Source organism: Lycium ferocissimum, chromosome 9 (genome assembly GCF_029784015.1).
Source record: "Lycium ferocissimum isolate CSIRO_LF1 chromosome 9, AGI_CSIRO_Lferr_CH_V1, whole genome shotgun sequence".
Classification (NCBI taxonomy): domain Eukaryota; kingdom Viridiplantae; phylum Streptophyta; class Magnoliopsida; order Solanales; family Solanaceae; genus Lycium; species Lycium ferocissimum.
This window is the reverse complement of record NC_081350.1, coordinates 28,755,384-28,781,229: the sequence shown is the minus strand read 5'-3', so window position 1 is coordinate 28,781,229 and position 25,846 is coordinate 28,755,384. Positions and strand designations below refer to the sequence as shown.

Here is a 25,846-nt window from a genome sequence, read left to right as displayed (position 1 = left end):
GTAAAACAATAAGTGAATAGTACTAAAGCAAATAAATTGAAATAGAAAATATAACCTAAATTTGAAATCCAAAAAAAAAAAAGTTTAACATGATACTTTTATGTCAGATTCCAACAAAACATAAAATAAGTTCGAATATAAGTTAAGTAAATATAATTCAAAAGAAAGTGAAAACATATATAAGTCTCACTCTCAACCAAAAACGAAAACATATACAAGTCTATAACCTTATTCAACAACAAAATTTCACTTTAATAACATCACTCGTTATATGTCAATTTTGCTAATGACTCATTGTTTATAATATTAGGAAGTGTAGTTTCAAAAATTAGAATAATAACGTAGTTATGCTAAATAAAGAAAATAAGAAAAAATATAAAAAAAATAAGAGCAATTACATGGAATCACATAAAGTAAAGGTTGGAAATGAGGAGAAAGAAAATGAAAGATAAATAATAGAAAAAAATATTTTAAAAAATGAAAATAATTTAAAATGTAAAAATAAAAAAGAAATTAAACTAATATAAATAAAGAATAAATTAAAAAGAAAATAAATTGTAATAAAAAGAAAAAAATAAAAAGTAACTCTGTAATTACAAAGTGTAATTACACATAGTTCTCAACCCCCAATTGAGAATTGCAGAGTGTAATTACCCTTCCAATTACACCCAATTACATGTTGACCATGTAATTACTTGGCCTTACAAGCATGTCAAAATGTGAATTACACCCAATTACATTCCATTCCAGTTACATGGGTAGCTTTCCAAACAGGCCATATATATCTATTTATTTACGGGGAAAGATCACGCATGCCCCCTTAAATCAAAATAATTGCCCGCCCATACCCTCATTACTTTCCTACCCCCAGAAAAGATTAAAAGTATTTACCCGAGATGCCCCCAATTATGATACCAATATGGTATATAAATATACTGAGATGATATCATTGAAGATTGCTTCAATCGTTCTCTTAGTCCTCCATGATACCATCATGATATATAAATATACTGAGATGGTATCACGAAAGATGTTTCAGTCCTTCTGTGAGTTCTCATGATACGATCATGGTATATAAATATACTGAGACGGTACTATCAATAAACATATTCATTTATTAAAAATGACACACTTTTCTCCAAAAAAAACTCTATGATACCATCGTCTTATATACATATACTCTGATGGTATCATGGAGGACTGCTTCAGTCCTTCAATGAGGCATTCCTCAGGACCATGGTACCATCGTGGTATATAAATATACTGAGATGATATCATGGAGGACTACTTAAATCCTTCTCTTATTCCTCCATGATAGTATATAAATATACTGTGATGATATCATGGAGGAAGGGGTTTGAGCGAGAAGAGCACGTCGGCTAATTAGTTTGGACCGAGCTGGGCAGAAGCGAAAATAATTTGGGAGGGGCATGAGCGAGTAATTAGTTTGAGTTGGGCGGACAATTAGTTATGTTTTCCCATTATGAATCCACTCCATTTTTGTGTTAAAAAAAAAAAAAGAAAAAAAGAAATTCATATTGGACACTTCTGATGACTACTCTAGTTGAGTTGTTACATGAGCAGCCAATTTCCTACAAAATCTCGTGCCTTAATTTGCCTCGCACTCCTTTCTTCCCCACGCGCCACCATTTTCCCCGTGCATCCAAAACCCTGTTCCGTCAAAAACCCGACCCGTAAGTCCCCTCAACCCTTTCTCAATCAATTTTTTTAACATTAATCTCCCAATCGCGAGCCACACAGAATTAAAATCCACTAGTTTTCAGCTAAATTCACTATTGACCTATTGGTTTCTCTTTACAATTACGACTCTTTATTTTTTGCGAGTGTTTAGAATGGAAAGTAGTAGCAGCAAAGCATCGTTCAGCAACTCACGGGCTGAGAGCAAGCACCGCTACAAGAGGCATTGAGTTGGTGGTGTGTAAATGGACCGCTTGCAAATGGCTATCGAAAACGAGTGGGGTGGTCGAGGCACTCGTGAAAAATCTAATCACTCAATCTTGACATTTTTAACGCTTTCGCACAATCCAAAGGTACTTCTCGTTTAATACTCCTTCTATTTTAATTTTATGTGTTTTAGTTTTACTAGACACTTAGTTCTAGAATATAACATGTTAAGTGGGTGTTCGGACATAAAAAATGTGAAATTTGAGAAAAAGTTGAAAAATGTTATTTGGAAAGTGGAGTTTTGTTTGGACAAATGTTGAATTTTTGTGAGTGATTTGGAGTGAAAACGAGTGTTTGGAGTTTTTTAAGGAACTTTGTAACAATTCTATGTCCAAACATGAATCCAGGATACAATCCCGAAAAAGTGAAAATTATCCATGGCCAAACGGGCCCTAAAGATAACCTTTGAGTCTTCTGGTGTTAAACATGATTAAAATGGAAATATTGAAAATTGAAGTAAGTATAAAAGAAGGCATTTTTTCTAAAGGAAATTAACAGATATTGAAAAGGATGGAGTAGCACATTAGAGGCGTTTAAAGCTGCTAATATATCCTTGTTTCCTCCTTTCTATTGTTTGATTAAAGTATTTGTTTTCCATTTATTATTGTGCGTTCCTTCCTATGCAGAAAAAGTATATATGGATGATATAGAAGATATTCTAGATGAGTTCATGATATCTCTAAATACCGAAGTCGGTGATGGCAACCTTGAGGAGGTAGAGTGCTAACTCCTTGTCGTGTAATTTGTATTATCTCTGTTGGCTTTTTGGCTATTAGCGTAACCAGGAAAATATATTTGGGAATGATTTCTTATAGACAATGAAATTAAGTGGGGCAGTTTTTCATACACGAGTAGTTGTTTTCATGAATACTATGAATTCCCCGTGTTTGAACTTGGATATTTCATCTTTTTGCTTATTTTAATTATAAATTATTTGCGGTCGGAAATTTGAACAATAGAAGAGAAGGAATGTATTGGAGTTCTGCCTATCCTTGTTGAGTATTGTAACCCTTTGAAAAAATATGTGCTCGTTCAACGAGGAACTTTGGATTACTGAGTTTTGCTTTGTAGGTTAGAATATCAAGCTCCAATCTTCTTCTCTCAAGAAAAAAAAAGAAAAAGAAAAGAAAAAGATTGTGGCTTTAAAAACGTAGGCAGGTCTCCCTCTTCAAGCGGCTTTCTATGGTTGAATTCCTCGCAAGGAGCAATCTGTAGATATTAAAGTAATCATTCAAAAGCGAGTCAAAGTTCTAGATGATGCTTGTTGGGTTATAAGGTCCATTTGCCGTTTTAGAAATTTGTGGGTATCAAGGATTTCTTGGTGCTGCACATTGTCGCTTTTAGAGTCTTGGTTATGACAGACAGGTGATGTTAGAAGGGCCAAGACCTTTTTGTTCCAAATCAATAAATAAATTAATTATGCTTCTATGTTGGACAGAATTGGGGTCAGTTTTATGAATCATTTGGAACCGCACTGCTCTATTCAGATCGAAATCATCAAATACTAGCTTGCTTGGAGATTTGTTTGTTCGGTGTGATCACGCATTTCTGTAAGGTTGTGGAGTATGCTTCCATAACAAAGCAACATTTGTGATCTCTATCAGGTAGCAGAAAAATTGATGTATATACATGAAGAGTGTCTGGAAGGGAACTGTTGACACCCAATTTTGTCCCTCCTTTATTCTAATTTATTTCGTCGGGCTTCTAAATTTGTTGACGAGCTAAACACTTTATTTTCACTATTATTAATTTTCACTATTTTACTATCAACGTTACTAGCATTATCTTATCACAAATTTCAAAACGGTTCATCGTCATTTTATTTTCGGATTTTGTGCTCGTTAAACTAATTATACTTTATCAAGTCTTTATTTTCTACATATTAATTTCACATAATATATATTGTGCTAGTTATTAAATTAGAAGCCTAGGAATAATTAAAATGAAGGAGGAATGGCCACAATTTCAGCCCAATTAATTCCCCAAAGCCAAACGATCAGCCCACTTATCCCAATTTTCGGCCATAGCTGCCATAATAGCAGCCCAATTAATATGCAGCCCAAACGCACAGCCCAACCCGATTCAGACCAGCCCATTGAACAAATATCCCTCTTCCATTTCCTAAACCTAAACTCAGCCGCCTCCCTCTTTCCCTTTCTCTCTCATCTTCACCCGCCTCTCTTTCTCCCTTTTCTTCCTCCATTTTCAGCTAAATACCAGCCTCCTTTAGCTGCGCACAGACACTAACAGATACCCTTTTCGTGCAATTCTCTTCCCTCCCTTTCTTCCTCCATTTTAGCAAAATGCAGATCCCCTTTAGGAAAAGCAGTCTGTGTCCGCCCCATTTCCACATAAATTGTCTTTTTCCTTCTGCTTTGCTTGCCTTTTTCTGTCGTTGACAGAGGAAGAGTCTCTCGTTTTCGCTTAAAAACACAATAGCTTCACGAAGAATAGAAAAATCGGTCCATTGGGGGCAAACATCTGAAACAAATCACGTGAATTGGCTCCAACGTTCTGATTTTGAAACAATTTGACTTAAAATCCCGCCCAAATGAAACCCTAGTTTGGAACACCTATAAATACGTTTTTATTTGCTCAGCCGAAGGGGGATTCAAGACGGATTAGGGGAACAACCGACTCTACCACCTTCAATACTTCTATTTTCGACTCTTACTCTAAATCTCGAATTTATTCAAATCCCGTTCTGTTTCGGGCATATTCGTTACTTTCGTTTTGAGATTATTCGAAAAAAATTAAACCATACTTCTTTTTTTTAAAGAAGGATATACTGTCCTGCCGATTTCGATTCGAAAGACCTTTTTGAGTTCGAGTTCGTCGGGTTCGAGACCTCGTCGCCTCAGTTCACTGTACCCAAAACAGGTCGGCACTGTCCCTCTTCTGTTCTTTTGTTCGAAATAGCATATTCTGTTATGAATGCAATTTATTAGGTTTAGATGTGATGAAATGATTATACGACATATCGATGTTGGTTGCTGATTCAATGAGATCTCAAATCTGTGTTCTGTGCTCAGTTCTATTGGCAATAATGTATTAGACTTAGTTCTATTTTCAGTGTGATTAGTATGCCTATATGAAGATAAACATATCTTAGACCATGATACCAGTCATATCCGAGTGTTTGCTTATGAAAATTCATGAAATGAATCTGTCAATACCTATATTAGCCTTAATAGTCTCTGTTATGTGTTAGCAGTGTAATATGATTGTATTCAAGGTCCGTTATGGGGTTTAGATGTTGCATATAGGAATTCGACAACAAAATACTCTGTTCTGCAGTTTGTCCACGTTTAGTCCTATTGGCCTAATCCCATCGTTGGTATGTTTTCGAAGCATATTTGGTCATGATTTATAAATAACTAACTGTTTGTCCTCTTAATGAGTTCATGAGAGTTTTAAATCCAGCAAAGTTGTTGCATTATTCTGAATCTGTTCGTTTTTTTGTATACTTAGTATGTGTTTGGTTAAGTTAGTTCAGTCCCTGTTCCAGTCAATATCTTTTCCTGTTTGTGCTTTCCTATTATGCCCTACTTGTTTTGAAGTTGGTAGATGAAAGCATAGTGGTACCAGTTGGAAAGATTGCGTCCTGAGTATGTCCTGTGCCTTGCAGTTTCTAGTTTCTATTGAACACGAATGAGCGAGTGTGATTTCCTTCTGTCCTTTGACATAGAAACCAGTTTGTCAAGAATTATAAAAATGAATATGTATCCAAGTCTATCTAAGAGAACTGGGAAATGATTCGGATTTAAACCTTGTATGACATATCTCTTCAGCTTTCAAATTCATATTAGTCATGCTTTGAGTTTTCTGTCTAGTATAACTGTTTATGTGTTGATTAAAATGAAATAAGACATTTACATATTACTGTTGGAATTACCTAAACGAAATGAATAGGATGAAGACCCATTCTTAAGCATTTAGCTAAACCCAAGTTTCGATCTAGATCATACCCTGTTTAAATGATACCTAGTGTAACTATTCTAACGTTTTGTATCATGGAATGTTCTAGCTGTAAATAGAGTTTTCCTTTCACTCCTGTATGTGAAGGCACAAATTCTTGTGGTTGCTTTTGATATGTATATCTTGGACCTTTATGCTCTCATCCATTTTTTTCTAAAACTTCACTTTCTTGATGATGGAAAAGTACCCTTCGCTTCAGCTATTAGTGGTTGAAATATTTCTGTTATTTTGGGAGTAGACCGTCCGTTGGCAATGCATGAAAAATAAACTTTAACCCGTCACTTAACAATGAAAAACAAATCTGGAAATAACACTTTCTCATTTATTCTATGATTGGATATATAGCCCTCTCTGTTGGTCTGAAATCTGTTTTTCATAGTGTTGTCATAGTGCTTTCATAACAGCCTTCTCGTTTGGTTTGAAATCCGTTGAGTTCATCATATGATAATTCTATGCTAATCTTTATTTTTTTCTTTCTTTACATGTACACTTTGGAGCACAACGGAGTCTCCATAAAGACTCTCATCGCCTGAGCAGTCTCGTTTTGAGACCCTATGCCGTCATTAGACTTCGAATGTGCATTCACTTTTCTCGCTCTCTCAAGTATATCCGAACAGAAACAAAAAGGCAAATCGAGAGTCTACATTCACCCCTTCATCAATTCTTCTCGGCTTTTGAAAATGCAAGAAAAAGAGAGGAGCCGAGGGGAATGATGGCTGCATTTTATTTCTCCTCTTATGGTTATTTGTCTTGTTTTTTTCTCTTAACTTGTGATTGTTTATCTTAATTGTCTAGGAATATTAGGCTTAGAGTTTAGGACATTTTAGCTTTAGAAGGGGGGATAATTGGGATATTACTCTAGTGAAGTCCTAAAAAGTAATAATGCTTCCTTCAATACATTAATTGAGTTCACCTACTAAATTTCGACTTTAAATTTAAGGTGCAATTTTAAAATTACAAATCAGCTGGAATATATTTTTATGGAGGATGGGAATCGGTTTTGTCTCGACCTTGATTCATTTTTGCGAATCCAAAGCTCTCGATCTCTGTTTTGGGGTAAATTAGCTTGAGGATGCAATAAAGTAATTTTCAAAATAAAACTTGATTTTTAAGCTTCCTTTGTGGTTTATTTATAATTGAGGTCTTTTTATGCAAACTATTATCCTTTTACAATTTTTATCTACAACAGTATGTTTACATTTCTACTATAACTTTAGCAACATTTACAAACTATTTTCCCAAATATTTAAAATATTATATTCATATATTTTAGTCCTAATTAATTAACATAAGTCCGGTCGGTTAACCATTATTAATGGAATTTAGACGCCTAATACCTTCCCTCTAGATTAGTAACCCGTACCTAAAATCTTTTGCAAAATAAAATCAACTTTAGATAATTATTTTAATTAACTTTAGGTACTCTAATTCACCATAAATAATTAGGGGACTCCTAACTTTAAATAACCCCTAATTACCTGACGTCAGAAACTATTTTGATCCCGGTTAAAATAGGGTATAACAGGAACTTCAATTCAATCAAAGTGCTAAGAGAAACAAATGTTGGGAGGAGACCTGCTACTTATGTCAGACAAGTAAGCATCCTTTTTTATAGGCAGCATATTTATTCTGTCTGTGATTGGTAGAAAAGTTTCTCTGTTGATGGTCTACTTATTTCGCTATATCCTATCATTTTTGATAAGGTTGGCTGCATCCTATCACATGCATAACAAACAGTAATAAAGAAATAACTAGTATGTTGAATGAGTTATTTATGTAGAAGGAATATAGGCCTTAATTCACATATCAAGTATTTGTGAAAATTTAATCGTATGAGATGAAGGTAATTGTGGGTTTTGCACTTGTGTTGCTTGTTCTTAGGAAATAGGAACTTGAGAAGAATTAAAAAAGACCTTACAAGATATGCAACTATTCTGTAACATGACAAGCACAACGCTGGATTACTCATTCTCACATCTGAAAATGGTTGCTAGGATTTGCATGCTACCTAACATGGTAGTATATCAATCAATCACCTACTCTTCGATCCCAAATTAGTTAGGGTTCACATATGAATTCTATCTGATAAGTCAGGTAATCATTTTATTAATGTAAACCAACAGTAGGAAATGCTAAATATGTACATTGCAAAAGAGGCAAAAAATTCAACTCCATATGTAACTCCAGTAAGGATCTGAGAAACACTAACAGCGCATCTAGAACATATTCATCAGCCTTGTGCACCACAGATATAGGAAAACCAAACATTTATATTTCAGTTAAGGACAGTCTCCTTTTTCCCACCTTTCACTACACACCAGCCACCAGATACAGCAAGCGAGCTCTCTGGCAATGTAGTTGTTCTTGGCATACACCATTTCATCTCAAACAAATTCCAAATCAAGTCCCAGAGCTGGTTGGTAATCTTGCAGTGAATTAGTACTGATTCATATCTGTGCATACAAGTTTGAATAAGAAATATCTGTGCAAGTGTGCATACAAAAAGTGTTTTTTTTTTTAAATGGTAACAAATACAAGTAACATTGTTAGTGTTACTTCTTGCAATTTCTTTAGTTCCCTGAACTTTTCAGAGGAAATATAGGAGGATTTTGTACTCTGTGTTGGAGAAGGTAAGGTATATTTTATAAAAAATACTGTAAGAAGGGTGTTCTGTTAAAGCTGTACAAAATCAGCAAAGGAGCACCAAAAAACAAAAGTCAGCCTCAGGTAGTCCTGTAGTGATTCTGGTACCTGTAGCACTATTTCAACCTCATTTACCTATTACTGTCCATACCAAAAGCAAAACAAAAATATACAATTAGCCTTTATCGTTGTCAACATCTTCATTCCATTCCCTTGTATACGGTCAGTTTGGCCATGTTTATGAATGAAAACACTTTTACTTGCTTTAAAAAAAAAAAACATCTTCATTCCATCTTCTATTTATATCATTTTATTTAGTCCACCATATGCAAGTGGTAATGCGGTATATACAGTGTTCCACCAGAGAAGCTTCGCCTTTCTAGCTCCCTATCTATACATCTCAAAAGGTTCCTTGTTGTACTTGGCATGACCTATTGCCACCCAATCATATTAAAAAAGATATGCCACAATCGTGCAGATGCAGTACCATGACAGTGCAAAAACAAATGACTATTGTTTTAGGACAATCCCTCCCGCCCCTGATTAAAAATAAATAAATGACGATCTCTCTCTTTTGTAGATTTTCATGTGTAAGACAAGCTTATTGCTCGCTATCCATGTGAAACATGCAACCTTGACGGGCACCTTGGGCCTTCATTTTTTTTTTTGCGGCCAAGGCTTTGCTAGATTATTAACCTTTACAAGATCCATGTAGCAAGAATTCACAAAGAGCATTACTTTTTTTGTGGGGTTTCCATGTAATGATCCTCTAAATCTGACAGCTGCAGATTCACGCTCAGCAGATTAAAAAGTTCAGAGTCCTAGTTACCCCCCAATCATTAAAATTTCCTCTCAAGTTGATATTTCACACCCATTGGTTCTAAGTCAGCCAGTGAGGAAGTGTTGTTTACTGCTAAGGTAAATAATCCAGGGAATAAGTCCATCAAAAAGCCTTGACCGGCCCAAGCATCCATTCAACAAACAATTATTCTGCTATTACCAACTTTGAATCCAACTTTAGCCTTAAAGCAGCAAGGTCAAAGTTATTTGATGTCGTTCGAAGCAGAAACACCGATGAGTGTTCTAACACACTGGAACGCCAGTATCCTTCAACACCATACTCGTTTTTAATGACACATACACAATGAGTACAACTAATGTTAAACCTCTATAGCCACTTCATTAGCAAGTCTTTAGTGGACAGAGTTAGCTATGTTGGTGGGAGGTAGCGCAGCACTCGAATCGATGAATCAGCAGAAATTTGTCCTCCTTTCAACCCACTCATACCATGCATCTGAATCTGTAATAAATTCTGGAAGATCGTGATTTTTTTCCCGGATGCGAAGTAAATTTTCCTACCCATAATTGTTGTATGCTGTTATTTTATTGAAATGACACTTTTCTCTCCGGGGATGGGAACGTTATTCTAATACTTCCACTTGCTATTAATTAGTTGGGAGTTTTTCCAAAATGGCAATGCTCCTGATTTCCTTTTAGCCCCAAAAGTGATGCTAGAAGTTCTATGAAATGTCTTGAACTTTCTCCAGCCGTCTACTCTTATATTATTTTTAGCAGCCTCAAAATAAATTCCCATCTCAGTATGATTCTGATGATATCTTGACCAATATCATTCCCAAGTGAAAAAGTGCATTGTACTGAAACTATTGCTCTCTTGAATATTGCCCTTGCAATGCATCTTTTTTTTCCTAGTTATTTGCAGGCAAAATGCTTTAAATAATCTCTACAATAAAAGCTCAATAATTTTATGGATTTAAGTGAACGATGATTGATTTTATTGCTTCCTTTTTCCAAAACTTTCCAGGATGCTAGTGATGACGACGATAGTAGTAATGATGGCGGTGACAGAAATGAGAACTTGGGCAACAATGCATCAGATATGGCAATTGATTCTATGGAAACACAGTCAAGTTTGGGCCAGGATATGATAGTTGAACCTGTGATAAAGCAGCAAGCTGAAGTGGACGAGGATGGTTGGACAACGGTACCTACGAGGCGTAATAAAGGTAGAAGGAACTAAAGCACTACTACAGACCCATGGGGTAAAAAGGAGTTAAACCCAACTGCAGTTGTATACATTTTTGGTCTATAATCTTAAAAATGAAGTAAGCTTGCAATATTAGTGACATATTATTGTAGTAGTCGTAATCATGGTGATTGTAATTTGGTTTTCTCGTTCATCGATGAATTATCCAGCAATTATCTCGGAAGACATGATTATCTGCTAGTGTAACCATGAATTTTGTAGTTGAGTGTTACAGGGGCTTCATCTGTGTTGCTTAATGCTATTGGTATTCCAATTGTTTCCCTGGCCAGTGTTGATGAACCTGCTACTTCATCTTAATTTTATTTGGACTATCGAATCTCTTTTCGTTTCCAATTATAAATTATGGATTCTTCTTATAAATGCAATAATAATCAATCCTTTTGAAGTAACGATTTGTTATTAATACGGTGTTAATGGTAAAGTAATATCTTATACCATAATCAAAACACTATTGTGATTAATGAAACCAATGTAAGCTGAAAAAACTGTTTAATTGGGAAAACTAGATAAACTAACCAGGTCGTTCTAAACCGTACTCAATATTAGAATTATATCCATTCTTAACACCATATGTGGAGCTACGCAGCCAACTTAACCATATTTACAGATGCAAATTGCCAATTTTAGTGACTTTCAGCAGTGCCGAGGTGCTTGAGAATGGAGATTTTGCACTCATGATAATTTCTCTATCAGTCGTCAGATATTCACTTTTCTGTCAACAAAGATGGATGTTGTTGATATATTCATATATGTGTCTGGTACTAATTCCTTACCCAAAAAATATACTAGTAGGATTGCGGTCAATGAATGGGCTTTTGACTTACTATTTAAGCCATATTCAGATTTCTCAAATTATTTTGTAGCCGAGACAAAATCCCGTCTACTCCACCTCCCCTCTTGGTTGCTAACTTCAGACATTAGTTGTATTGACCCTCGAAATTCCTTAAACATTATCACAATTTTGATTTTGTTGGTATTTTCGATATGAATCCTCAGTATCTATTCAAGTGTGGGTAATTTTCAAGTACATTTTTATTTAGAGGATTTGGCTATTTTAAGATAATCGTTAATCTACTACAAAGCGGTGTTATTTAAAGCCATTAATACATTATTGAAAATCCTATGACATCTTGTTGATGAATTTTCTTTGCACATAGGCAGAGTTATTTATGGCTATTAGTACATTCCTCAAAGCTCTATATGACGGACATTATCTTACTTGCATCCGCCGAGGATACATTCATTCCCCGTGTTGCGGAAATTGTGGATAGTCATATTGATTTCAGTATCATGTTTCTTAGTTGTTGTTAAAGGCATGGTGCAATACTGTATCAAGATGATAGTTTTCCTTACTGTTTTTGGTTGTTGTTTGATTTGTCAGGTTTTGTGTGATGTTATAAAAAGTGATAGTGCGATGGTCTACATAGCGAGTTCATGTATACTATAATTATTAACTTTTATTAATACCGGCATTTCATTATCCTGTTATTTTTCTTTTATTACCGTTACTACTACCACTATTATTATTATTATTATTATTATTATTATTATTATTATTATTATTATTATTTTGCTTCCGGTATTATTATAATTCACATTTTTTATCATTTCAGCATTTTTTTTTACCAGCTTACGCACACGCATTATATTTATCTTCGCATAATTAAATAATAGTGTTTATTTACTGTGGACTTTCGAAATATTATTGCACGGCTATTACGACGACATATAATTTTATTATCTGAGTACTAATAAATACATACTTTTATATTAAGTAATATTTTAGACCATCATTAATTGATGGTCTTTTACTCAAATTTATAAAGGAAAAACTACGTATATATACATGTTAAGGAGAAATATTTACGAAACGTAACGATAGTTTTCCTTATTTACAAAACATAACGATATATTACAAAACATGACGGATTTTCATATATTTTTCGTTTTTTTATTTTTTTTCCAGAAAATATATATATTTTTAAAAATAATAATTTTTATATATATTTTTTTAAATATTAATTTTTTTTTTTTTGCTCAATGGCTTAAAAAATTACCTCATATTTCTGTGTATGAAAGTTGTATGAAATGTGTATGTGTGAGCAAAATTTTTAATATAATTTTCATATACAAAATTTTGAGCAAAAACTTTAAGCCTTGAATATTGTATGAAAATTGTTACAATGTTGTTGTAGTTGTATTAATTTTACGAAATCTAACATGAACTTTATACATGAAAATGTGAGCTAAATTTTAAGACATGAGCAAGATACAAATTTCATATTGTTTTCATACACACAATTTTGAGCGGATTTTTAAGCCTTGAACGAAATATACACATTTCATACATTTTTCATACACTAAATTTTGAGCAAACTTTTTAAGTCTTGAGCGAGATATACACATTTCATACAACTTTCATACATAAGTTTTTGAGCAAAAAAAAAAAATATTAATTTTTTTAAAAAATAAAAATAAATTAAAAAAAATAAAAAAATATTTTTTTAAAAAATGATTTTTAAAAAATAAAAAATAATTTAAAAACAATTTTTTTTTAAATATAAAGCATGTTTTGTATAGGATTTGTAATGTTATGTTTTGTAAATATAAAACTATCGTCACGTTTCGTAAATATTTCTCCTTAAGATGTATATATATGTCAAAGACCCATTTATAAAACCCCATATTTTAAAGGAAAACTACGTATATATACGTATTATAAATATTTACGAAACGTAACGTATAGTTTTTCCTTATTTACAAAACATAACGATATATTACAAAACATGACGGATTTTCATATATTTTTCGTTTTTTTATTTTTTTTTCCGGTAAAATATATATATTTTTTATAAAAAAAATAATTTATATATATTTTTTAAATATTAATTTTTTTTTTTTTGCTCAATGGCTTAAAAAATTACCTCATATTTCTATGTATGAAAGTTGTATGAAATGTGTATGTGTGAGCAAAATTTTTAATATAATTTTCATATACAAAATTTTGAGCGAAAACTTTAAGCCTCGAATATTGTATGAAAATTGTTACAATGTTGTTGTAGTTGTATTAATTTTCCGAAACCTAATATGAAATTTATATACAAACAATGTGAATGAAATTCTAAGTCTTGAGAAGATATACACATTTCATACCATTCTCATGCATAAAATTTTAAGCATAATGTTTAAGCCTTGATCAAGATATACACATTTCATACGTTCTTCATACATAAAATTTGAGCGAACTTTTTAAGCCTTGAGCAAGATATACACATTTCATACACAAAAATTTGAGCGATTATTTTAAGTCTTGAATGTTGTATCAAAGTTATATACAATGTTGTTGTAGTTGTATTAATTTTACGTAAATCTAACATGAACTTTATACATGAAAATGTGAGCGAAATTTTAAGACATGAGCAAGATACAAATTTCATATTGTTTTCATACACACAATTTTGAGCGGATTTTTAAGCCTTGAACGAGATATACACATTTCATACATTTTTCATACTAAATTTTGAGCAAACTTTTTAAGTCTTGAGCGAGATATACACATTTCATACAACTTTCATACATAAGTTTTTGAGCAAAAAAAAAATATTAATTTTTTTAAAAAATAAAAATAAATTAAAAAAAATATTTTTTTAAAAAAAAATAAAAAAATATTTTTTTAAAAAATGATTTTAAAAAAATAAAAAATAATTTAATTTTTTTTTTTTTTTTTTTAAATATAAAGCATGTTTTGTATAGGATTTGTAATGTTATGTTTTGTAAATATAAAACTATCGTCACGTTTCGTAAATATTTCTCCTTAAGATGTATATATATGTCAAAGACCCTATTTTAAATACATATGCCAAATTGTGGATTCATCCGTTCCAATTAATCCACAAACCTTCTTGGACCAGTCCATTAATGAATCCACATTTTAATACCCAGCCCAAAAGAAAATTGACCCAGTCCATTAACCCACGACCCGACCGGCCCATTTCCTTTTAACAAAATATGAAACCTCTAGCCGCACCCCCCCGGCCCCCAGCTCTGTTCTCTCCCTCTTTCATCGTCATCTCCCTAAAAAATAGAGGAACAGATCGGAAAAGAAAGGATTCTGAATCTGTAATCGTAACCGTGTTGAATACCCAGTCGCTGTTTTTTCGTTTGCGTTGGTTGGGCTTTGAATCGCAAGCTCGGATTTGACAAGTGTTCGAGTATAGATCGGAGATTCAAAACCCACTTCGCTGCACTCGGAAAAGGTGAATAACTTCCCTCTTAGTTAGTTTAGTTTCGGTTTAATAGTTAAGATATCTAGAGGTTCATGTTTTATTCAGGGTTTAATTTCCAGTTCACAGTTTAGCTGTTTATGTCTCAATTCAATCCAGTTAATTTCAGTATTTATGTGTTCGTAAGAGTTTATCCGAAGATGATTATACCAATTAGTGATAGCATGTGATAAGTTAAATTGCAGCAAGATCCAAGTTATCTAGATTGGGTCTGATAGCTTTTAAAAGTATTTATTACGGATATGCAGATGAAGATGTTTTGAATTTGGTTATGTGTCAGTGTGGCAAACCTTTTGAGCTTGGATATGAACTTGGTATATATACATGAACTATAATAGACATGGTAAAATAAGTTGGACCTCTGGCATTCCTTCTTTGTAATTGTTAAATAGATGTTGAGTGAGCTTATCCAGTCATCAGCAGGCCTGTTTGGTTTAAAGCTGTTCATGCTTAATTCTAATAGTTCTTTCAAACTTGCCTCGGCTTACTGCTTGGACAACTGAATGAATAATTCGAATGTGAGATTGGTCGATTACTGGTTGCTTATGGGTTCAACTGTTTCTTTTTTTGGTTTAGGTAGTCGCTATTTCACTAAGTGTATGTTAGACATTGGCCTGTCTCCTGTTGCCATTTAACTTAATCATTGTCGAAATCCAAATCTAGCCAAGCTGCTGGCATATGAAGTAACTCAAATATGATTCAGTCTATGATTCATTGATAAGTTACAAATTGGTTAAGATATATAAAGAATTTCTATCCATTGCATGCCTGCTATGATATCGATAATGGCATTCTGGATGGTTCAGTTTGGTTTATAGTGTGCTATTTCATTCAGTCTTTTTGTTTGCTTATATGGTTTATTGTTAACATGATGTCAGTTCGTTACTTGGAATTCTTTACCAAACCTAGCATCAGTTCATCATGCCTAAAACAAGTATCAGTATCTGTTTGCGTGTATCGTTTGATCTTAATTAAAATGTCAACGTATGTTTATACATGATTGCACCTTTTTGGATATGATTTCATACCTAAATATAGTTTAGTTGGCTGGACTAGCAGGATTAATAACTTTAAGCAACAAAGGCATATTGATTTCAGTATCATGTTTCTTAGTTGTTGTTAAAGGCATGGTGCAATACTGTATCAAGATGATAGTTTTCCTTACCGTTTTTGGTTGTTGTTTGATTTGTTGGGTTTTGTGTGATGTTATAAAAAGTGATAGTGCGATGGTCTACATAGCGAGTTCATGTATACTGCATGTGTGGGTGTTGCCTATGTTGCTCGGACTTGGTGTCGAGTGTCGGATACGGGTACGGATCTAGAGGTCGGATTCGGCATAATCTAAATTTTAAGATTCGGGGGTACGGATCTAGGTGCGGATACGGGTGCGGGGATTCGGCTAAAATAATTCAAAATTATAAGAAAAATAACTAAATCTATCCCTAGAAATAAAAAAACAAAAATAATTTTTTATAGTTATGTTTCATTTATAATTAAATTTTAATTTTTAATTAACTTGAAACTCTTCTAGATACAATAAGTGTCTACTCTTCAAGAGCTCTCAGTTTCTTTCAATTTAGCCTCAAATTTTTTCTCAGATTGGTCCATGGATTTGGTCAAAGTATCCAATGTCATTTGACCAGATCCGACACGAATCCGGTGTCGGTGTCGGTGTCGGTGTCGTGCCGTGTCGGACACGGGTGCGGCAGCAAAAGTGAAGGGTCCGAGCAACATAGGGTGTTGCATCCCCTGGATGCATCTTTAAATAAATTAATTGCTAATCAAAGGAACATTAATATGTTGCTGTCTGTTTTGATTTAGAAAACTTGACCTTTTCCAGTGATGGTATTTGATTGTTGTGGATTGGGCGTTGTTCCTTAGCTACATTGGTCATACTGCCCCCCCCCCCCCCCCCCCCCCAAAAAAGTATCTAAGAACGAATTTGCTTGCAGTGCACTATTTATAAAATTTAATAAAGGGAAAAGGGTCAAATATACCCCTCTATTTTGTTTAATTGCTTGGTCGGAGCAGACCAGAGAATTGACTATTTTTTTTTTTTGAAATCGGATAATAAGAGGATTTGTCGTTTTCCATCCAAAATAGGGGTAGGAGAGTTTAAGGTACCTTGATATATGACATAGGACACTCTGCCTGCATCCAAAATTCGACCATGTTGTCTAGATTTCCATTTCTTGGGTTCCTTCCAAATTCGAAGTGTGTTGTGTAGATTTCGATGTTTTAAGTTCCACTTTAATTAGGAAATAACACCTGTTTTCCTCTCTAACGTAGCGGATGTGTCCGTTCATCATATTGACAAGTTTTTGGAAAACATTTAACGCGATTCCTTCTTGTGTTGTCCATCTATTTCTTCCTCCAGACATGTCGTCGATTAGAGCAGCAGGTAGTCTTTGGCCAGAATGAGCCATTCTAGAGAATAAAGTGTGTTAACTTTACATTAGCATTTATCAACAGCAGTCATTACAATACATACATATAGTTATTGCTAGAACCAGGAGGAAGTAATGTGCATTTAACAGACCTTTCAGCTATAGGGAAACAACACAAAGAAACAAAGAGGCAAGTATCAACATACATATATTATGGGGCTTATTGTTTGCACTAGCAAATACAAAGGGTCGTTATAGTAGCATTTTGAAGAAAACTATAAACTTTTTACATGTTTGCAGTCTTTTGGGTACTTCTCTCTTTTCCTTTGGTACTCCTGTAAACTGATTGCACTCCTTTGAAAAGCCATTTCTTAACTTTCCCTACCCCATTTTTTTTTAAATATGCAACCTCCATCATGTGCTTCGAATTTGCTCAATTCTGACCTTTAATACGACGTGAGAGCATTGCGAGAAAGGAATGTCTACCCATGCCCCTCCTCGCGATGGCTCATGTGATAACATATAATATGTTGTCCTTGCGCTAGCCATTTTATTTTTCAACTCCACCATTTTCGTGATGCACGAGTACTACGAGCTTTTTTTTAGGCCCAAGCCACTATAGCTAATGAGACATGACCTTTCTTAACTTCAATCTTGAGTTTTTCTTGTTATTTTCTCCCTTGAACAGCTAATTATATCGGACACACATTTACATGTTCTAAAGACTTTGTTTGGTTTGCGTGAGTCTTTTCAAACCTTGGGATATCTCAATAACATTATTAAGATTATAATTAGACGTAATTAATATTTAAAACTTATAAGATCTGCACCTATATAATGAAAATAATGTACAATTACTTCGCTTGGTTCATGTTGAGTTTTCATATATTGGTGGTTTAAATCTTTAGTCTTGAAATACAATTATTAAGATTCATGGAAACATAATAATTAATTATAAAATACAATAAATGTATTCGCAACAAAATTATAAGAATAGAGTTTTTGAAAAGTTTCACTCATTTGACTAGCAATTCAACACGAGTAGGTCTTTTGTTCTCTTAGAACCCACAAGTAGATTACCTAGTAACGACTCCCATAGTAAAAAAGAATTTGTATGTATATATATATATATATTACTACTATATATTATAAGGGACAACTAAGGGGCTTTTGTAGTCCTCACAAAAGTTTTCAATAAAATTTTAAACTTTTTAATTAATTACTTCTAGGTCCTAATCTTATTTTTTAAAGTCAAATTTACTTTTTGTTCTTAAGGTCTATTTTTCAAGAGTTGTCGAACCTCCTACCTCATTTTCCCTATTTTTTGGTTTTCTATTCGGTGCCCGATATCCTCATTTGAGCCCGATTAATCCAGATAATTCGCATTGCGTGGCGCCCATTCGGGGAAGCGCTCCCTCCAAAGATTTTTCCATATCCAGGGTCGAACCCGTGACCCCTTATTAAGGGAGGAACAGCCCCATCCGCTATACAAATTCTGTAGTTGTCTTAAAAGTTCATTAATTATGTATTGATTATTAATTTAGAACTAAATAACTTTTAAAAATTAGGATCCAGAACTTATAAACGTAAAATTCTAGCTCCGCATTTGATTTGAAATAAATAATTTCATCAAAATGAAAGTTAAAATATTAAAGGAGCGAAATGAAAGTTCTACTTTTATATATTGAAAATATATTTATATGAAATTTAATTATTACTGACATAAATTATATTTCTTTAATTAAAATATTTATTTTTATAACTTGGGCTTAAGCCCGGGCCTCACCTAACTACATCTTTTTTGCTTCTATATCTCTATCAAAAAATCTCTATCAACCGTTTTACTCCCTCTTTATCAAATAAATTGCTCTAACCCTATTATCTCTACCTTTCCTTTATTTCACTCTTTTTGTTTGCCACTGCTTCTTTTCGGTTCACAAGGTATTTGCTTTCACCTTACTTTTGGTTCATGGGTATGTCCTGCTTCATTAATTTTCTTGTTAATTGGACTGTCAATTTCTTTCTTTTACTGCACCGTATGTGAGTTGGATTTGTATATGGATCTGCTATAATTTAATACTTGACTGTAATTCCTCTGGTAGTGTATGTTTTGGGTCCGTCTAATGGGTCTAATCCAGTTAACCCCAAGTTTTCAGCAGGCCATTAATTCAATTAAACAATCTGCTAATTCAATTTTGATTTTGTTGGTATTTTAATGGACACTTCTGATGACTACTCTAGTTGAGTAGTTACATGAGCAGCCAATTTCCTACAAAATCTCGTGCCCTAATTTGCCTCGCACTCCTTTCTTCCCCACGCGCCACCATTTTCCCCGTGCATCCAAAACCCTGTTCCGTCAAAAACCCTACCCGTAAGTCCCCTCAACCCTAAAACAACCCTTTCTCAATCAATTTTTTAACATTAATCTCCCAATCGCGAGCCACACAGAATTAAAATCCACTAGTTTTCAGCTAAATTCACTATTGACCTATTGGTTTCTCTTTACAATTACGACTCTTTATTTTTTGCAGAGTGTTTAGAATGGAAAGTAGTAGCAGCAAAGCATCAGTTCAGCAACTCACGGCTGAGGCAGCTGCACAGCTACAAGAAGGCATTGGTTTGGTGCTGTGTAGATGGACTGCCTTGCAAATGGCTATCGAAAACGAGTGGGGTGGTCGAGGCACTCGTGAAAAATCTAATCAGCTCAATCTTGACATTTTTAACGCTTTCACACAATCCAAAGGTACTTCTTGCTGTTTAATACTCCTTCTATTTTAATTTTATGTGTTTTAGTTTTACTAGACACTTAGTTCTAGAATATAACATGTCAAGTGGGCGTTCGGACATAAAAAATGTGAAATTTGAGAAAAAGTTGAAAAATGTTATTTGGAAATTGGAGTTTTGTTTGGACAAATGTTGAATTTTTGTGAGTGATTTGGAGTGAAAACAGGTGTTTGGAGTTTTTGGAACTTTGTAACAATTCTATGTCCAAACATGAATCCAGGATACAATCCCGGAAAAAGTGAAAATTATCCATGGCCAAACGGGCCCTAAAGATAACCTTTGAGTCTTCTGGTGTTAAACATGATTAAAATGGAAATATTGAAAATTGAAGTAAGTATAAAAGAAGGCATTTTTTCTAAAGGAAATTAACAGATATTGAAAAGGATGGAGTATCACATTAGAGGCGTTTAAAACTGCTAATATATCCTTGTTTCCTCCCTTCTATTGTTTGATTAAAGTATTTGTTTTTCATTTATTATTGTGGGTTCCTTCCTATGCAGAAAAAGTATATATGGATGATATAGAAGATATTCTAGATGAGTTCATGATATCTCTAAATACTGAAGTCAGTGATGGCAGCCTTGAGGAGGTAGAGTGCTAACTCCTTGTCAGTGTAATTTGTATTATCTCTGTTGGCTTTTTGGCTATTAGCGTAACCTGGAAAATATATTTGGGAATGATTTCTTGTAGACAATGAAATTAAGTGGGGCAGTTTTTCATACACGAGTAGTTGTTTTCATGAATACTATGAATTCCTGTGTTTGAACTTGGATATTTCATCTTTTTGCTTATTTTAATTATAAATTATTTGCAGTCGGAAATTTGAACAATAGAAGAGAAGGAATGTATTGGAGTTCTGCCTATCCTTGTTGAGTATTGTAACCCTTTGAAAAAATATGTGCTCATTCAATGAGGAACTTTGGATTACTGGAGTTTTGCTTTGTAGGTTAGAATACTGAAGCTCCAATCTTCCTCTCTCAAGAAAAAAAAGAAAAGAAAAGAAAAGATTGAGGCTTTAAAAACGTAGGCAGGTCTCCCTCTTCAAGCGGCTTTCTATGGTTGAATTCCTCATAAGGAGCAATCTGTAGATATTAAAGTAATCATTCAAGCAGTCAAAGTTCTAGATGATGCTTGTTGGGTTATAAGGTCCATTTGCCGTTTTAGAAATTTGTGGGTATCAAGGATTTCTTGGTGCTGCACATTGTCGCTTTTAGAGTCTTGGTTAACAAACAGGTGATGTTAGAAGGGCCAAGACCTTTTTGTTCCAAATCAATCAATAAATTAATTATGCCTCTATGTTGGACAGAATTGGGGTCAGTTATATGAATCATTTGGAACCGCACTGGTCTATTCAGATCGAAATCATCAAATACTAGCTTGCTTGGAGATTTGTTTGTTCAGTGTGATCATGCATTTCTGTAAGGTTGTGGAGTATGCTTCCATAACAAAGCAACATTTGTGATCTCTATCAGGTAGCAGAAAAATTGATGTATATGCATGAAGAGTGTCTGGAAGGGAACTTCAATTCAATCAAAGTGCTAAGAGAAACAAATGTTGGGAGGAGACCTGCTACTTATGTCAGACAAGTAAGCATCCTTTTTTATAGGCAGCATATTTATTCTGTCTGTGATTGGTAGAAAAGTTTCTCTGTTGATGGTCTACTTATTTCGCTATATCCTATCATTTTTGATAAGGTTGGCTGTATCCTATCACATGCATAACAAAAAGTAATAAAGAAATAACTAGTACGTTGAATGAGTTATTTATGTAGAAGGAATATAGGCCTTAATTCACATATCAAGTATTTGTGAAAATTTAACCGTATGAGATGAAGGTAATTGTGGGTTTTACACTTGTGTTGCTTGTTCTTAGGAAATAGGAACTTGAGAAGAATAAAAAAAGACCTTACAAGATATGCAACCATTCTGTAACATGACAATCACAATGCTGGATTACTCATTCTCACATCTGAAAATGGTTGCTAGGATTTGCATGCTGCCTAACATGGTAGTATATCAATCAATCACCTACTCTTCGATCCCAAATTAGTTAGGGTTCACATATGAATTCTATCTGATAAGTCAGGTAATCATTTTATTAATGTAAACCAACAGTAGGAAATGCTGAATATGTACATTGCAAAAGAGGCAAAAAATTCAACTCCATATGTAATTCCAGTAAGGATCTGAGAAACACTAACAGCGTGTCTAGAACATATTCATCAGCCTTTTGCACCACAGATATAGCAAAACCAAACATTTATATTTCAGTTAAGGACAGTCTCCTTTTTCCCACCTAAGTATCCTTGGTTTCTTTCACTACACACCAGCCACCAGATACAGCAAGCGAGCTCTCTGGCAATGTAGTTGTTCTTGGCATACACCATTTCATCTCAAACAAATTTCAAATCAAGTCCCACAGCTGGTTGGTCATCTTGCAGTGAATTAGCACTGATTCATATCTGTGCATACAAGTTTGAATAAGAAATATCTGTGCAAGTGTGCATACAATTTTTTTTTTTTTTTTTTTTAAAATGGTAACAAATACAAGTAACATTGTTAGTGTTACTTCTTGCAACTTCTTTAGTTCCCTGAACTTTTCAGAGGAAATATAGGAGGATTTTGTACTCTATGTTGGAGAAGGTAAGGTATATTTTATAAAAAATACTGTAAGAAGGGTGTTCTGTTAAAGCTGTACAAAATCAGCAAAGGAGCACCAAAAAAACAAAAGTCAGCCTCAGGTAGTCCTGTAGTGATTCTGGTACCTGTAGCACTATTTCAACCTCATTTACCTATTACTGTCCATACCAAAAGCAAAACAAAAATATACAATTAGCCTTTATCGTTGTCAACATCTTCATTCCATTCCCTTGTATACGGTCAGTTTGGCCATGTTTATGAATGAAAATACTTTTACTTCGTTAAAACAAAAACATCTTCATTCCATCTTCTATTTATATCATTTTATTTAGTCCACCATATGCAAGTGGTAATGCGGTATATACAGTGTTCCACCAGAGAAGCTTCGCCTTTCTAGCTCCCTATCTATACATCTCAAAAGGTTCCCTGTTGTACTTGGCATGACCCATTGCCACCCAATCATATTCAAAAAGATATGCCACAATCGTGCAGATGCAGTAACATGACAGTGCAAAAACAAATGACTATTGTTTTAGGACAATCCCTCTCCCCCTGATTAAAAATAAATAAATGATGATCCCCCTCTTTTGTAGATTCTCATGTGTAAGACAAGCTTATTGCCTGCTATCCATGTGAAACATGCAACCTTGACGGGCACTTTGGGCCTTCATTTTTTTTTTTTTTCGGCCAAGGCTTTGCTAGATTATTAACCTTTACAAGATCCATGTAGCAAGAATTCACAGAGAGCATTACTTTTTTTGTGGGGTTTCCATGTAATGATCCTCTAAATCTGACAGCTGCAGATTCACGCTCAGCAGATTAAAAAGTTCAGAGTCCTAGTTACCCCCTAATCATTAAAATTTCCTCTGAAGTTGATATTTCACACCCATTGGTTCTAAGTCAGCCAGTGAAGAAGTGTTGTTTACTGCTAAGGTAAATAATCCAGGGAATAAGTCCATCAAAAAGCCTTGACCAGCCCAAGCATCCATTCAACAAACAATTATTCTGCTATTACCAACTTTGAATGCAACTTTAGCCTTAAAGCAGCAAGGTCAAAGTTATTTGATGCCGTTCCAAGCAGAAACACCGACGAGTGTTCTAACATCACTGGAACACCAGTATCCTTCAACACCATACTCGTTTTTAATGACACATACACAATGAGTACAACTAATGTTAAACCTCTATAGCCACTTCATTAGCAAGTCTTAGTGGACAGAGTTACTCGGTACCCGTGTTGGTGGGAGGTAGCAGGTACCTGAATCATTGAATCTGCGAGAAATTTGTCCTCCTTTCAACCCACTCATACCATGCATCTGAATCTGTAATAAATTCTGGAAGATCGTGATTTTTTCCCGGATGCGAAGTAAATTTTCCTACCCATAATTGTTGTATGCTGTTATTTTGTTGAAATGACACTTTTCTCTCCGGGGATGGGAACGTTATTCTAATACTTCCACTTGCTATTAATTAGTTGGGAGTTTTTCCAAAATGGCAATGTTCCTGATTTCCTTTTAGCCCCAAAAGTGATGCTAGAAGTTCTATGAAATGTCTTGAACTTTCTCCAGCCGTCTCCTCTTATATTATTTTTAGCAGCCTCAAAATAAATTCCCATCTCAGTATGATTCTGATGATATCTTGACCAATATCATTCCCAAGTGAAAAAGTGCATTGTACTGAAACTATTGCTCTCTTGAATATTGCCCTTGTATTGCATCTTTTTTTCCCTAGTTATTTGCAGGCAAAATGCTTTAAATAATCTCTACAATAAAAGCTCAATAATTTTATGGATTTAAGTGAACGATGATTGATTTTGTTGCTTCCTTTTTCCAAAACTTTCCAGGATGCTAGTGACGACGACGATAGTAGTAATGATGGCGGTGACAGAAATGAGAACTTGGGCAACAATGCATCAGATATGGCAATTGATTCTATGGAAACACAGTCAAGTTTGGGCCAGGATATGATAGTTGAACCTGTGATAAAGCAGCAAGCTGAAGTGGACGAGGATGGTTGGACAACGGTACCTACGAGGCGTAATAAAGGTAGAAGGAACTAAAGCACTACTACAGACCCATGGGGTAAAAAGGAGTTAAACCCAACTGCAGTTGTATACATTTTTGGTCTATAATCTTAAAAATGAAGGAAGCTTGCAATATTAGTGACATATTATTGTAGTAGTCGTAATCATGGTGATTGTAATTTGGTTTTCTCGTTCATCGATGAATTATCCAGCAATTATCTCGGAAGACATGATTATCTGCTAGTGTAACCATGAATTTTGTAGTTGAGTGTTACAGGGGCTTCATCTATGTTGCTTAATGCTATTGGTATTCCAATTGTTTCCCTGGCCAGTGTTGATGAACCTGCTACTTCATCTTAATTTTATTTGGACTATCGAATCTCTTTTCGTTTCCAATTATAAATTATGGATTCTTCTTATAAATGCAATAATAATCAATCCTTTTGAAGTAACGATTTGTTATTAATACGGTGTTAATGGTAAAGTAATATCTTATACCATAATCAAAACACTTTTGTGATTAATGAAACCAATGTAAGCTGAAAAAACTGTTTAATTGGGAAAACTAGATAAACTAACCAGGTCGTTCTAAACCGTACTCAATATTAGAATTATTTCCATTCTTAACACCATATGTGCAGCTACGCAGCCAACTTAACCATATTTACAGATGCAAATTGCCAATTTTAGTGACTTTCAGCAGTGCCCAGGTGCTTGAGAATGGAGATTTTGCACTCAATTTCTCTATCAGTCGTCAGATATTCATTTTTCTGTTAACAAAGATGGATGTTGTTGATATATTCATATATGTGTCTGGTACTAATTCCTTACCCAAAAAATATACTAGTAGGAATTGCAGTCAGTAGTCAGTTTTGACCTTACTATTTAAGCTATATTCAGATTTCTCAAATTATTTAACGTCTTCTCAAATTATTTTGTAGCCGAGACAAAATCCCGTCTACTCCACCTCCCCTCTTGGTTGCTAACTTCAGACATTAGTTGTATTGACCCTCGAAATTCCTTAAATATTATCACATTAACTTCTCAACATCCCTCGTCATGATTCCAAATAATAAGAT

At 34.1% G+C, this 25,846-nt stretch overlaps 1 protein-coding gene and 1 pseudogene across 2 annotated transcripts; both read left to right on the top strand.

The window, feature by feature from the left end:
- The first annotated feature begins 1,536 nt into the window (after window positions 1-1,536).
- Window positions 1,537-25,098, top strand: LOC132030168 (uncharacterized). Of its 2 annotated transcripts, none has more exons than XM_059419688.1 (5): window positions 1,537-1,694; window positions 19,853-20,064; window positions 20,606-20,694; window positions 21,578-21,691; window positions 24,588-25,098. In XM_059419688.1, exons 1-5 carry the CDS (start codon window positions 1,552-1,554, stop codon window positions 24,801-24,803), a joined length of 774 nt encoding a protein of 257 aa, XP_059275671.1. In that variant the 5' UTR covers window positions 1,537-1,551; the 3' UTR covers window positions 24,804-25,098. The 2 variants fall into 2 exon arrangements, with proteins under 2 accessions (XP_059275671.1, XP_059275672.1); XM_059419689.1 differs by lacking the exon at window positions 1,537-1,694 and adding an exon at window positions 19,551-19,692.
- On the top strand, window positions 1,944-10,871 carry LOC132029465 (uncharacterized; annotated as a pseudogene).
- Window positions 25,099-25,846: the final 748 nt, after the last annotated feature.